We start from the raw sequence: 14,732 nt of genomic DNA, 5'->3' as shown, positions 1-14,732 counted from the left end.
GGAAGTGGACTAGGGAGAGGCTGGAAGGTGGGAGGAGTCTAATGAAGCCACATTGTAGCCATCAGGTCACGAGATGAGAGTCCATCCCACACTCTGTAACGCGTGGCAAAAACCGGGCGGGGCCGCGCTAAGAACCGCCCACTGTCCTACGCGCGCCCAGTTCCCTCCAATCCGCTCGTTCCGCTCTCTGATTGGACAGACGTTGCTCACGTGACGGAGGAGGCCAAACCGGAAGCCGTAGTAGACGAGCGTCAAAGAGCAGCAAATTGCAATGGAGGCGCCCGAGGGAGCCGGCGGGGAGTTGGAGCGAGGGCGGCCCGGGCCCAGCGGGAGGTGGGAGAGGGAGATGGGGAGGGGGAGGAGGAGGTGGGAGAGGGGGAGAAGTGATGGTGGTGATGGTGGCAGGGGGGAGGGGGGAGAAGGCAGCACACAGAAGCAGGAGAGTGACAGGGAGAGGGAGGAGGTGGGAGAGGGGGAGGAGTGATGGTGGCAGGGGGGACCCTGCAAAAAGAGTCATGCACTTGATGTACTGCCTTTCTGTGCAGGAGTGGCCGAGGACCTGCAGGATAGAGGAGGGGGGAGAGCTTGGGGGGAGGGGGGGAGAAGGCAGCACACAGAAGCAGGAGAGTGACAGGGAGAGGGAGGAGGTGGGAGAGGGGGAGGAGTGATGGTGGCAGGGGGGACCCTGCAAAAAGTCATGCACTTGATGTACTGCCTTTCTGTGCAGGAGTGGCCGAGGACCTGCAGGATAGAGGAGGGGGGAGAGCTTGGGGGGAGGGGGGAGAAGGCAGCACACAGAAGCAGGAGAGTGACAGGGAGAGGGAGGAGGTGGGAGAGGGGGAGGAGTGATGGTGGCAGGGGGGACCCTGCAAAAAGAGTCATGCACTTGATGTACTGCCTTTCTGTGCAGGAGTGGCTGAGGACCTGCAGCATAGGGCAGGGGGGAGAGCTTGGGGGGAGGGGCTACAGAAGAAGGGAGTTGGAGGAGGTGGCTGGGGCCCTGCAGGGGGAGGAGAGTGGAGAGTTTGAAGTCCTGAAGAAAGGACTGGGTGGTGGGAGGAATGGCTGGCACCCTGAAGAAGAAAGTAAGGTGAGGGAATGACTGAGGAGTGCCTGGGTTTCTGCAGAAGGAGATAAGGAACTGTGGCGGGGGAGTGGCTGGGCTCCTGTGGGAGGGAGAAAGGAAGGAGTGTTTGGCTGGCATGCTGCAGCTAGAGGAGTGGGGGGGGGGGGGCGGGGCCCTGCAGAAGGAGGGGGAGGAAGGAGATGCTGGAGCTCTGCAGTATGCAGCGAGAGAGTGAAGGAACAGCAGTGAGGGTGGCTTGGACCTACCTTGCAGATCGGCAGAGGGCGAGGGTGGGAGGCTTGGGTCATTCAGGAACTTGAGAGGCTCAACCTGTGTGTTTCAGGTTCTGAGATCTATTTGTCTTGCAGTTCTGACGCCTCTGTGGCCAGCACAACAGTAAACATTTTGGAAAGAATCCACTATGAGCCAGTCCCACTCTCAGGTAAGAGGCTGGCAGGTGGATTGGGGATGGGGGTACCTGATCTCCTGATGCAACACCCCACAGCTAGAGAATGATACAGGGATGGGGACACGAGGGTCACTGCAGGGACAGGATGGGGACAAACTTTGTCCCCTTGTCATTTTCTAAAAGCTTGAGACTAGCCTTAACTCTTTACTGTCCAATGTTCCCATCAGTCTGTTCCCATATGGCTTATTACGGGAACATTGGACACTAAAGGGTTGATTGTTACAACTAGAAGGAATAGCGTCTATAAAATGCTAGTATCAGTATGTAAATATTGACCAACAGTTGGATGTGGGAGGGGCGCTTGATGTGGTATACTTGGATTTCAGCAAAGCCTTTGACACTGTTCCGCACAGGCAACTGATAAATAAATTGAGTGCCCTCGGCGCGGGACCTAGAGTAACTGATTGGATAAAAAATTTGTTGAATGGTAGGAGACAGAGGGTGGTGGTAAATGGAACGTGCTCTGAAGAAAAGGAGGTCGTCAGTGGAGTACCGCAGGGATCGGTCCTAGGGCTGGCTCTTTTTAACGTCTTTGTGAGCGATATTGTGGAAGGGCTGTCTGGTAAGGTTTGTCTCTTTGCGGATGATACTAAACTCTGCAACAGGGTGGACACCCTGGAGGGTGTGAATGACATGAGGAAGGACCTAGCAAAGCTAGGGGAATGGACCGATATTTGGCAACTAAGGTTTAATCCCAAAAAATGCAGGGTCATGCACTTGGGTCGCGAAAATCCGAGGGAACGATACAGTATAGGGGGTGTAGTGCTCCAGTGTGCGAAGGAAGAGCGGGACTTGGGGGTGATTGTGTCTGACGACCTTAAAGCTTTCAAACAGGTAAAAAAACCAAGGCCAAAGCCAGAAGGAAGCTTGGGTGCATAAAGAGAGGCATGACCAGCAGGAAAAAGGAGGTGATAATGCCGTTGTATAAGTCTCTGGTGAGGCCTCATTTGAAGTACTGCATGCAGTTCTGGAGACCTCACCTACGGAAAGATATAAACAGGATGGAGTCGGTCCACAGGGCGGCTACGAAATTAGTAAGTGGTCTTGAATGCAAAAATTATAGGGACAGGCTTATGACCCTCAACATGAATACGCTGGAAGAGAGGAGGGAGAGAGGAGACATGATAGAAACGTTTAAATATCTCAAGGGCATTTATGTACAGGAAGAGAGCCTTTTTCAAATGAAGGAGAGCTCTGGAATGAGGGGGCATACGACAAAGATAAGAGGGAATAGGCTTAGGAGTAACCTAAGGAAGTATTATTTCACAGAAAGGGTGGTGGAGGCGTGGAATGACCTCCCAGTGGAGGTGGTGGAGTCGAGGACTGATCCAGAATTTAAAAAGGCATGGGATAAGCATGTGGGATCGCTTAGGAACAGGAAGAATTAGGGGTTACAGAGGATGGGCAGACTGGATGGGTCGTATGGCCTTTATCTGCCGTCATGTTTCTATGTTTCTAACACATCTTAGACAACTGGCAACTGAATTCAATGATAAAAAAACTGTGAAGCTGCTTTTAAATAAAGCACTGTTAAATGACATTTGTATTTTGTCTGCTTTTGATGTGGCAACAAGAGTCTTGTCTGGTGATCAGACGTCTACCATCTGCAGTGTCCTTTCATCACTTGCCCAGTTCCTCAAGCATCTTATTATTACTGCAACAGATTCATCCATTGTTGCTGGCAACAAGGAGCATTTCAAACACTTAATTGACACTTATTTTCCTGTTCATTGACATAGTGTTGGTTCTTTTCTACACCCACATCTGAAATACAATCCAGTTATTACTACTACTACTATTAAACATTTCTATAGCGCTACTAGACTTACACAGCGCTGTACAAATTAACATGAAAAGACAGTCCCTGCTCAACAGAGCTTACAATCTAAATTGGACAGATGAACAGACAGCTAGGGGTGGGGAAATTGCAGTGGTAGGGGGTGATAAGTGAGGGTGTTGAGTAAGAGAGTCATGGTTAGGAGTCGAAAGCAGTAGCAAAGAGGTGGGCTTTAAGCCTAGACTTGAAGACAGCCAGAGACTGAGCCTGACGTACCGGCTCAGGGAGTCTATTCCAGGCATAGGGAGCAGCGAGATAGAAGGAACGGAGCCGGGAGTTAGCAGTGGGGGAGAAGGGGGGCGACAGGAGACATTTACCCAGCGAACGGAGTTCACGGGGAGGAGTGTAGGGAGAGATGAGAGCGGAAAGGTACTGAGGAGCTGCGGTGATTTAACCAGAGCTGACATTGTGATGTCATAATGCCTCAGTCCACCAATGCCTAAGAGCCAACCTCATCAGTGATGTCACAATGGCTTGACTGTCCTATACTTGGCTCAAAGCAGTGATTTAACCAGAGCTGACATTGTGATGTCATAATGCCTCAGTCCACCAATGCCTAAGAGCCAACCTCATCAGTGATGTCACAATGGCTTGACTGTCCTTGGCTCAAAGCAGTGATTTAACCAGAGCTGACATTGTGATGTCATAATGCCTCAGTCCACCAATGCCTAAGAGCCAACCTCATCAGTGATGTCACAATGGCTTGACTGTCCTATACTTGGCTCATACTACTACTATTAAACATTTCTATAGCGCTACTAGACTTACGCAGCGCTGTACAAATTAACATGAAAAGACAGTCCCTGCTCAACAGAGCTTACAATCTAAATTGGACAGACGAACAGACAGCTAGGGGTGGGGAAATTGCAGTGGTAGGGGTGATAAGTGAGGGTGCAAAAACACAGGCAACCAAATCTTTGAGAAGGTTGTATGAAAACCAGATCGAAATGGAAGGCTCGAGTCTATCAACATCAACAACTCGGGATCCTCCACATTCCCAGAAAACATCACATCTGTGGAAGAGCTCCCCCCCCCGCTCCGCCCCCCCCAAGAGGATGAAACTGAATGCTAGCAGTTTTATGAGCAACGTTTATGGAACAATGCCTCTTTTGAAGGCTGTTGTTAATGAATCGGACAGTTACTTATGTTTGATGCAAATGATTTTTTGGAAAAACAAGCAAAAGTGCTGGCCCAAACTGGCAAAACTTGCAAAGGGGGTCCTGTGCATTCCTGCTACCAGCATGTCCATGACTACCTACCATTCAGGAAAACACTAAAAACCCATTTATTCAAGCAAGCCTACCCAAAAGACCCAGATTAATCTTTTGAACCCATCTACCTTACATACACCAATGAGAAAACGACATTGACCCAGACTCTATCTCCCACCTTACCTTCCTCTCTATCACCTGTCTCTACCTACTCATCCATCATATTACTATTATACTTAATTTCCTACTTTACATAACAAAATTCTGTGTTACCTATTACTATGTAAGCCGCATTGAGCCTGCTTTTAGTGGGGAAAGTGCGGGATACAAATGTAATAAATAATTTTCTGTTGCAGGAAGGACTCGAAGACAGGAGAGCTAGACTGAATCCTGAGATTGTTGATGACTTATTCATCCACAGATTAGAAAAATCATAACATTGCTTCATAAGACTTATTTCTCCCCCACTAGGGCATATAGAGCAGACTGCATTTTGTACCTCTGGACGTTTTAACAAGGTTCCTTGGGGTAGTAGAAGTCAGATATTGGGGTTGGAAGGGTAGAGGGTGACCGGGGGGGGGGGGGGGGGGGGGTATTTCAGTTGCTTATTGTTGTTATTTTGTGATTTATAAACAACAGTTGTACAGAATATTGTTCCTTCTTATACTTTAATAAAAAGATTTAAATATAAAATCATAAGTGTTAAAGGCTTGTGCACGTGAGGACAGCGCCCACGGGGACAAACTTTGTTCCCATGTCATTCTCTGCCCACAGCCACCCCCCCCCCCCCCCCCCAATATCTCACCTGTTTTCCTTGTGCTTTCAGCCAGACATCATGACAGAGACACCACTGAGCCAATCAGCTTCTACCTCTCAAACCTGGAAGAGCTTCTGGCTTGGAAACCCACCAACCAGGATATATTTAACATCGCTGTAATGCCATTGGCTAAACGCCTGCCTTCACTTGAGAGCCAAAGGCCAAGGACCTTAGTGTGCCATGATCTGATGGGAGGCTACCTTCAGGACAGGTAAGTGGGACGGACTGATTATAGGGTGCTCTAGTAGGGAAAATAGTGGGCTAGAGGGGAACCTTGGGGAAGGGGTAAAGGATTTGGGTCCTTGTATTGCAAGAACCCAAGGTCTATGCAAGGATCAGCTTGGAGACAGGGCCAGAGGTATCTTTCTCTTCAGGTCACATCTATGACCTTGTGACAAGGTCAGGATATGGGCTGCTGGTGGATACTAGGGATGCGCACGGAGAAAACATTTTCAGCTGGCATGTTAGGGGCCATGTCCAAAAGTCAGGTATTGAATGGGTTCCCAGCACGAACAGTGTATTTGTTTGGTATTGGGCTCCTGGGTGAGGGGTTTGGTTAATTTGATTGCTCTGATATATATATGCTGTAGGTTTGAGGTCATAAGAGTACAGGTCCCAGACCTCTGTTTGACATGATTGCTTTCATCTTGTTGTATGTATGTATGCACGTATTTATTAGGATTTATTTACCGCCTTTTTGAAGGAATTCACTCAAGGCGGTGTACAGTAAGAATAAATCAAATATAAGCAATAGACAATTACAGCAGTAAAAATATTCAAATCTTGCTAGTGTTGTTTTGTCACAAAATTAATAAAAAGATTTTATAATTTTATGGGGCATTTTTTTTTTTTGGTTTGTTTCAAACATTCCTTTTAATATCTTTTAAGTTGTGTGTTGTAATCGGCTTAATGTATGTTAATCCATAGCTTAGTACACAGTGAATGAATTTAACATGGTTCACTAAAGAATGTACATCCGTTTTAGATTCTGATTGATGCGTCTGACTGACTGGACTCTGTCGGTTCGTTGACTTATAGCCCTGGTACCCGTTGTTCTTCTATAGGCTTAAATGCGGCGCCTGATAATGGAGCTGATAAACCGTTTCCTCCCTCCCCAGCTCACCCACAATTTCTCTTACCCTTTTCTGTGCTACAGATTTATCCAGGGTTCAGATGCGCAAGACTTCTTCACCTTCTATCACTGGCAGTACATCGACATCTTTGTGTACTTCAGTCATCATATGTTCACCCTGCCCCCTGTTTGTTGGACCAACGCTGCTCATAAACATGGGGTCTCTGTCCTCGGTATGAATGTCAAGCCTTGGAGAATAATTCTGTGAGGGCAGGTGACTGAGAAGCTTGTGATGTCGTGTTGGGAGAGTTCTGAGTGGTCCTACAGCACCTCCTTCAGGGAGAGGCGGGGACTGCCCAACACGTGTGCTTCTTGCACCATTTACAAGAGTGTCTCCTGCTGGGAGAGGCTGGGACTTCTTAAAGCCGCAAACCAGCTCTCAGTATGCTTATTTCATGATGTTGATGTGTGTGCAGTATATGGTGTGACAGCTTCTCAGTCTTTCTAGAGCCAATTCCTGTCTTGTTTTCTGCTAAATGTTCTCCCCCCCCCCCCCATGCATTTATTGTATCTGCCTTATCTTCTGCTCTGTGCTGGACTCCAGGGACATTCATCACAGAATGGGACTCGGGTGCAAAAGTGTGCGAGTCCTTTCTTGCTGGCGAAGAGTCTGCGTTTCGTGCCGTGGCGGATCAGATGGTGCGGGTGGCGCAGTTTTACCGGTTTGATGGTTGGCTGATCAATATAGAGAACCTGCTGAGTGTGAGTATGTGCAGCGTGGAGTGGAGCAGAGTCATGTAGTAAAAACAAGTAGCCATTAGGAAGCAGGTCAGTTGCCTTGGTCTCCTGATTGCAGTTCTCTCTCCCGTTGCCTTGTCCCCAGTTTAGTCTGTTGCTGTGATTTAGACGTGTTATTTTTTTCTCTGGGCCCTTCTGATGAGGCCTTATTAAGAACTGTCGTTGATACACAGTCGGAGGTCACAACTCCTAATGAACTTCTTGGAGAGTGAGTGTAAGACCCTGGAGCTGTTCTTTGTCTGCATTCTTATGGGTAAAGCAGGTGTCTCTCTCTCTCTGTCTGTGCCTCTTTCACATTTGTTCTTGACTTTACAGGTTGTGGCAGTGAAAAACGCTCCATGTTTCTTGCGCTACCTAACGGAACAGCTGAGAAAGCATGTGCCAGGTGGTCTGGTGTTGTGGTATGACAGCGTTGTACAGGATGGAGAGCTGAAATGGCAGAATGAACTGAATGAGAAGAACAGGTGAGGGGGCGAATGTGTCTTCGTGGAAGGAGACAGCTTGAAGAAAAGGCGGCTGAGGGGAGATATGACAGAGGTCTATAAAATACCGAGTGGAGTTGAACGGGTAGATGTGAAGCGTCTGTTTACGCTTTCCAAAAATGCTAGGACTAGGGGGCATGCGATGAAGCTACAATGTAGAAACATTTTCTTCACTCAACGTGTAATTTAAACTCTGGAATTTGTTGCCAGAGAATGTGGTAAAGGCGGTTAGCTTAGCGGGGTTTAAAAAAGGTTGGGCGGCTTCCTAAAGGAAAAGTCCATAGACCATTATTAAATGGACTTGGGGAAAATCCACTATTTCTGGGATAAGCCGTATAAAATGTTTTGTACTTTTTTGGGATCATGCCAGGTATTTGTTGGAGACAGGATGCTGGGCTTGATGGACCTTTGGTCTTTCCCAGTATGGCAATACTTATGTACTTATGAGACGCATGTAGTTGAGCGGAGCTAGAGAGGGAGGAAGTGGGGGGGGGGGGATTAGCATAAAATCACTGACTGTGCTGTGAGCTCTCCTCACTTAATTTGTGGAACAGCTTAATTAAATCACTTGCCCATAACATCAAGCAAAATCCAGAGATACACGACAGAGCGACGAGAACTCTTTTGACGTTTTTTTGTTCCTGCTCCCCCCAGAGTGTTTTTCGACTCTTGTGATGGAATGTTCACTAACTACAACTGGACGGAGCAGCATCTGAATCAGATGTTGCCGCTGGTGGCAGAGCGGCGAGTGGATGTGTATGTTGGCGTGGACGTGTTTGCACGAGGCAGTGTTGTCGGGGGCCACTTTGACACTAATAAGGTGGGTCAGAAAATGGCAGAGAGATGGAGTGTTCCCTAAGCAAATTTCTGGTGAAACTCATTTGTATCCTGTACCCGTGTCCCCAGTCTCTGCAGCTGATCCGCAAGTATGGCTTCTCTGCTGCAATCTTCGCTCCTGGCTGGGTCTATGAATGTCTGGACAAGAAGAACTTCCTACAGAATCAGAACAAGTAAGAAGCTTTGTGTGCAGATTTCTGGGGGAAGGGAGTTCTCACTCAGAGTAAAGTATCCGAGCGAGTTCATTTTCCACTTACCGCTCCGGTGCTGGGCTGTGTTGCAGATGGTGTCTCTCTCTGCTTATTTCAGTCTTTGCACTATTCCAAAGCGCCTCCTTCTGGACTTCAGAAAGTGCAGTATATACAGGCAACATGTCGAGGTGACCTTGGAGGTTTTTTAATCATGCCGGTGGCATTGGGTACATGTTTTCTTGGTCTCTGCTTGAGGATCTTTGTTCGTAGCTAGCAGAGAACTCGGTACATCTTTATTACAATGTCCAGTTTTCTTGCACTGAGCTCCATATAGGTGGGAATGTGAATGTCCCAGATCACCACTTCATGCACCACAGTTGTCAGGGTGGTGATCACAGGGCTGCATTTACACATGGCACAAGTGAAGCCAGAATTTAGGCTCTTTAAAGCTGGCTCTGTGAGGTACACAGAAGAGCGTTAGTGTTGACATAAGTTTCCACTGGATCAGATTTGCTGCTTTGTTGTGCCTTTTGGAGGATCCTGTATTGACAGACGGCCCTTTGCCACAGCCATGGACGGCGCTGGAGGCACTTTACGATGAACGTGAGAAGTCATGTAGCGTTATTTGTGCAGGGAGCTCTGCGAGGTGGGGGACGAGAGACACGTGTGAAATAGAACAGCTGTATAAAAGGTACAAGTAGTTTACATCTTTCTCCTCCCCCCCCAGATTCTGGAGCCTCCTGCAGAAATATCTACCTATTCATAGCATCTGCACCCTGCCCTTGGTCACCTCTTTTTGCATTGGCTGTGGAAACAAACGCTTCTCCTACGGAAAGGTGGGTCTTTGGTACTTTCCTTGCACTTCCTGGAGCCAGACGCCTTAGCGGTGACACAGCAGCGCTTTCGCTCTGTACCGTGTCCAAGGAGGAGTCTGCAGGGCTCTCCCTTTCTCTCCACTCCGTCTCTTGGGTTGGGCTTTCTTTGTGTCGGAGACAAGTCGCCCCTTTCTTTTGACTCTCTCCCTCTGTAGGAAGAGGACGTGGGAAGCTGGTGTAATCTGAACGTGCAGGAGACCCAGCCTCTCTTTGTGGACCACACACAGGATGCGGGGACAGGCGGCTGGGTGAGGTCCCAAATCTGCCCCAAGGATGCTTGGCATGGAGGTAGCTCCTTGCTGGTGCAGGGTACAATCCCCTCTGATGCAAAAGCTGTTTCTGTAAGGTCAGTACTGCCTCTGAGCTAGTGGGGGGAGGGGATGGTTAGATTGCTGATGTCTGAAATGGGGAGGGTACCTATGGAGGTGGGGGAGGGATGAGGTTAGTGTTTGTGCGGTGAGGTTACTTTCTGTGGGAAGACAGGACTGGTGAGGTGTGTGCAGTGGGTAGGGGGGAGAGAGAGGAGGGGGCAGTGGAATCGCACTTACCGTTTTGACAGGCCTAGAGGCAAAAGATACTTGCCTCCCTGTTCTCCCCTTTCCCTGTTCCCTCCCTGGTTGCTGTCCGCCCAGAGGAATATTCTGGAAGGAGAACTTGGCTGCTGTATTTGGATCTTTGGGGGTGGGGGGGGGGGGGGGGGTACTGCACAGGCTATGCAAAAGTTGAGCTAACAGTCTTGTTCTTGGGGTGATGGTGGGTGGGTCTGCAGGCTTTTTTCACTGCAGGTACCCTCTCCTCCCAAACTCCTCATTTCCATGGTGTATAAGTTGGAGGAGCAGAGCAAGGTCAGCGTCACTCTAGAACTGATGACCCGGGACCTCCAAACCTGTCAAATTGGTAACATCTCAGACCTCACAGGTGAGCATGGGAAGGTTTGGCTTGTGCTGTGCAGTCTCCTTACTTTGTTCTGGATCTTTCTCTGGTTTCATTCATTTTTTTTCCTTATCCCTCTGCATGTCATTGGTCTGTGTTTCGGTAGGGGTGAGGAGAGAATGGGGTGGGGGCTTTTGCAGAGGAGACAGATTAACTTCTGGAGGTAGTTTGTGTCTGTTGCTTTCCTTTCATATGCCCCTGCCCCACGCAGTGGATTATTGCAGGGTAGTTCCTGTGGTCCCTGAGGAATGATTCTGCCTCTGGCTGGCAGAATCCTCGGCCGTTCTCCAGATTATACCAGTGTTGGATTGGGACATTTCTGTCCCCCGGTGCCTGTGTAGGGCTTTGCTTTCTCAGTCTGGGTCTCTTGTTACTCTGTTCACTTTCCCTCCTTGTACTAATTGCTCTTTTTCTCTTTATTGATCTGCTTTATTGCTGTAAGCTGCCTTTCTACAGTTCAGGGTACTACACATCATCTGGAGCCTAGACTGGGCCCCCAGTGCGATCCTCCGGAGCCTGGTATAAGGACCCAGTTGCAGCAGCAGCATCATCCGGTGTTGGAGTCCCATGCATTCTTTGGTGGATGTGGGCAGCAGAGTTCCAGCGGCTGGGCCCAGCAGTGAGTTGGTCCTTTGGTCTTTTGTTTGTAACTGTTTAAGGATTTCCTGATGCAGCAGATTGTTCGGAGACATGAGCTCTTTTCCAGGATGTCACGGTGCATGCGTGCTGTGGACGGTTGTGGTCTGGGTCCTTCTGCAGTGACCGACAGTCTCTTATCTTTTTTGTTCCCTAGTTGTTATGAGTTGGAGCTGCAGGACTGCCTCCTCCAGGATCTCTCTCTTAAAGTCTCACGGCTGCCGTCCAGCCTGCAGAAGGAGAACTTCACCTGCCGCTTGGGAGAGCTCAGGGTGAGGTCCTGCAGAACTTCCAGCAGTGTTGTCTTTGAGCCATGGGAGCCTCAGATAGGAATTATGTATCTGTTATTAACAGCTCACAGGTCTTCATTGCTTCGGTTTAACTTTCTGGGTAAACATAAAGGAATCCTGTTCAGAAGGAGTGGATCCTCAGGAGCTTAGCCGAGATTGGGTGGCAGAGCCGGTGGCGGGAGGCAGGGATGGTGCTGGGCAGACTTATACGGTCTGTGCCAGAGCCGGTGGTGGGAAGCGGGACTGGTGGTTGGGAGGCGGGGATAGTGCTGGGCAGACTTATACGGTCTGTGCCAGAGCCGGTGGTGGGAGGCGGGGATAGTGCTGGGTAGACTTATACGGTCTGTGCCAGAGCCGGTGGTGGGAGGCAGGGATAGTGCTGGGTAGACTTATACGGTCTGTGTTTGGGCTGGTGGTTGGGAGGTGGGGAAAATGCTGGGTAGACTTATACAGTCTGTGCCAGAGCTGGTGGTGGGAGGCGGGGATAGTGCTGGGCAGACTTATACGGTCTGTGCCAGAGCCGGTGGTGGGAGGCAGGGGTAGTGCTGGGCAGACTTATACGGTCTGTGCCAGAGCCGGTGGTGGGAGGCAGGGCTGGTGGTTGGGAGGCGGGGATAGTGCTGGGCAGACTTATATGGTCTGTGCCAGAACCGGTGGTGGGAGGTGGGGCTGGTGGTTGGGAGGCGGGGATAGTGCTGGGCAGACTTATACGGTCTGTGCCAGAACCGGTGGTGGGAGGCGGGGCTGGTGGTTGGAGGCGGGGATAGTGCTGGGCAGACTTATACGGTCTGTGCCACAGCTGGTGGTGGGAGGCGGGGCTGGTGCTGGGCAGACTTATACGGTCTGTGCCAGAGCCGGTGGTGGGAGGCGGGGATAGTGCTGGGCAGACTTACACGGTCTGTGCCCTGAAAAGGACAGGTACAAATCAAGGTAAGGTATACACAAAAAGTAGCACATGTGAGTTGTCTTGTTGGGCAGACTGGATGGACCGTGCAGGTCTTTTTCTGCCGTCATCTACTATGTTACTATGTAAGGTTTGATACAGTCCCAGGGATAATCGTAGACCAGGGAGCTTAGGCTCCGACACACAGGTGCTAACTTAGATTGTAAAGGCACCGTATTCTTTATAGCCCTGCTTGAAAGGTTCTGCAGAAAGGAAGTCCTGGCTCAGAGCAGGGGCAACTTTGTGTCTGTATTTTAAGATTATGGAATTACTCCCTAACTGATTAAGCATGGTTGACCTGTGCGCTGGCTGGCTGAAGCAGGCGCTGTTCTCATATTTCCCAATGAGCCCTGTAACGTTAGGAATGATTAGACAAGAAACCTTTCCTCGTATCAGCACAGAAATAAAATGAAATGGAGTTTTTGTAAGAGCTGCTTTGTCGGCGGAAGGTTGTCTTTACTCTTCCTCTAGACACCTTTTACACTTTCAGCAACATTTTCTTACCTTTTTGGTAGGGAGGTGGACATTTCTGGCAAAAGATCGCTTTCTTGCATCTTGTATCTCCTCGAGTGCTCTGACTGGCATCTCTCTTCCCTGTATAGGTGCTGGATGCTGGCAGCCTGAGCGCTCCCTTGCGGGCTGTGTGCAGTCTCCGTGCTCATCACTTTCTCTGGCGACGAGGTTCCTATGATCCCAGCTTCCAGGACCTGCAGCTCTATCTGAGCGTCACGCTGCAGTGGGCCTACCCGATGGAGTACGTTCGACAGTTCCGCGTCTACGGCCGGGGGGTCGTGTGCCATCGCACTGCAGTTCCATCCCATACTGAACAGCCACATCTGATCGGCTTGGCGTATGCTAATATTTACCGGGTGGTGGACCTGGCAGTTCCACCCATCTGCACTGGCAAACACGGTCGCTTAGAGTTCTTAGTGCAGCCGGTCACAAAGGAAGGATTTGCCGTGGACCAGTCGAACTGGGGGAGGCTGGTGCTGGAGTATACAGATGAGACTCACACACAGGTCTGAGAGCTGCTGCAAAAGGTCTGGTGGGCCTCTAGGACACTTTGATTTTGTTCTCGGGTTGTCTGATGGAATCCAGGAGCCCAAGAGTAAAAAGTAGAGAGATGGTAAAGTTTTTATAAATAAAACCCTATGCACTGATCTGTGGGTTTTTCAAGCAATTTTGCAACCAATAAGCACCACCTTTCACCTCCTGAGTCCTTTGGAACCAGCACTGGGATTCTGGTGTACGAGTCTCTTGTCTTTAACTCTTGGTGATTTGCCTCAAATTTGAACAGATCCACCCTCTACCTGCAATGACCGTCTTCCTGAGCCGAGAGCTAGGCACATGGGCTCTTTGCAACACCTGCACGATGGGTTCTAAACCCTGCCCTCAGCTGCTGCCCTTAACAGTCACCAAGATTCTTCTCCCCACCTCCCCCCCCCCCCCCTACCTGCAGAAGCCTTGAACTGGGGCCGTTTTGCATGGCAGTGTTTGTAGAGCGCTGTGACTGAGTTATGCTATCTTCTATTAATTTCACCAAATTCTTAGCAATAATGGTGTTTAAAAAAATTTTTTTTTTAACTTTTGTACCATTTCTCGCTTTAGTTTATGTCAGTTTTCTCTTCCCAGCTGCCATCCCAAGAACGATATAATCTTAGGCCATCACAGTAGTACTGACTATCGAAGGGATGGTGAAAAAGCTGAAATTATCATTATGCCTCTGTGAAGCCCCGGGTCTGTCCACACCTTGAGCACCGTGTGCAGTTGCTCAAAAATTATATCGAGAAGGGCAACCGAAATGATGATAGAGATTGGAGAACGTCCTGTAAGAGAGAGGCTGAACGCATTAGGGCTTTTCAGCTTGAAGAAAAGACGCTTGATGGGGGATAGGAGAGACATTCAAGAAAATCAAGAGTGGGATGGAAAGGGAGAGAGAGGAAATGGTTGTTTAACCTGTCAAAACACAAAATCAAAAGCACACGCCAAGAAACTGACTAACCTATAAATGTACTCGCTCTGCTGCTCCCCAGTATCTCTCCACACTCGTCCTTCCCTACACCCCTTCCTGTGCACTCCGCTCCATGGATAAATCCTTCTTATCTGTTCCCTTCTCCACTACTGCCAACTCCAGACTTCGTGCCTTCTGTCTCGCTGCACCCTACGCCTGGAATAAACTTCCTGAGCCCCTACGTCTTGACCCATCCTTGGCCACCTTTAAATCTAGACTGAAAGCCCACCTCTTTAACATTGCTTTTGACTCGTAACCACTCGC

General features: G+C 49.3%; 1 protein-coding gene across 1 annotated transcript; it reads left to right on the top strand.

Annotated features, from left to right (window-relative positions):
• Window positions 1-251: 251 nt before the first annotated feature.
• Window positions 252-13,782, top strand: ENGASE (endo-beta-N-acetylglucosaminidase). Its single transcript, XM_030208620.1, has 14 exons — window positions 252-333; window positions 1,435-1,508; window positions 5,410-5,611; window positions 6,557-6,705; window positions 7,077-7,234; window positions 7,586-7,734; window positions 8,407-8,572; window positions 8,659-8,762; window positions 9,508-9,616; window positions 9,811-10,001; window positions 10,425-10,573; window positions 11,045-11,207; window positions 11,382-11,496; window positions 13,060-13,782. The coding sequence occupies exons 1-14, from the start codon at window positions 272-274 to the stop codon at window positions 13,480-13,482; spliced, it is 2,214 nt and encodes a 737-aa protein (XP_030064480.1). The 5' UTR covers window positions 252-271; the 3' UTR covers window positions 13,483-13,782.
• The last annotated feature ends 950 nt before the right edge of the window (window positions 13,783-14,732 follow it).

This window comes from Microcaecilia unicolor, chromosome 6 (genome assembly GCF_901765095.1).
Source record: "Microcaecilia unicolor chromosome 6, aMicUni1.1, whole genome shotgun sequence".
Classification (NCBI taxonomy): Eukaryota; Metazoa; Chordata; class Amphibia; order Gymnophiona; family Siphonopidae; genus Microcaecilia; species Microcaecilia unicolor.
The sequence above is the reverse complement of the archived record's forward strand: the minus strand, read 5'-3'. Positions and strand labels throughout refer to the sequence as shown.

Bases quoted from the DNA above. Each gene is read 5' to 3' on its own strand.
- ENGASE (XM_030208620.1), top strand. From the start codon at position 272: ATGGAGGCGCCCGAGGGAGCCGGCGGGGAGTTGGAGCGAGGGCGGCCC. The intron at 1,509-5,409 runs GTAAGAGGCTGG...TTGTGCTTTCAG, and splicing joins TGAGCCAGTCCCACTCTCAG to CCAGACATCATGACAGAGAC. The intron at 11,208-11,381 runs GTGAGTTGGTCC...TTTGTTCCCTAG, and splicing joins TCCAGCGGCTGGGCCCAGCA to TTGTTATGAGTTGGAGCTGC.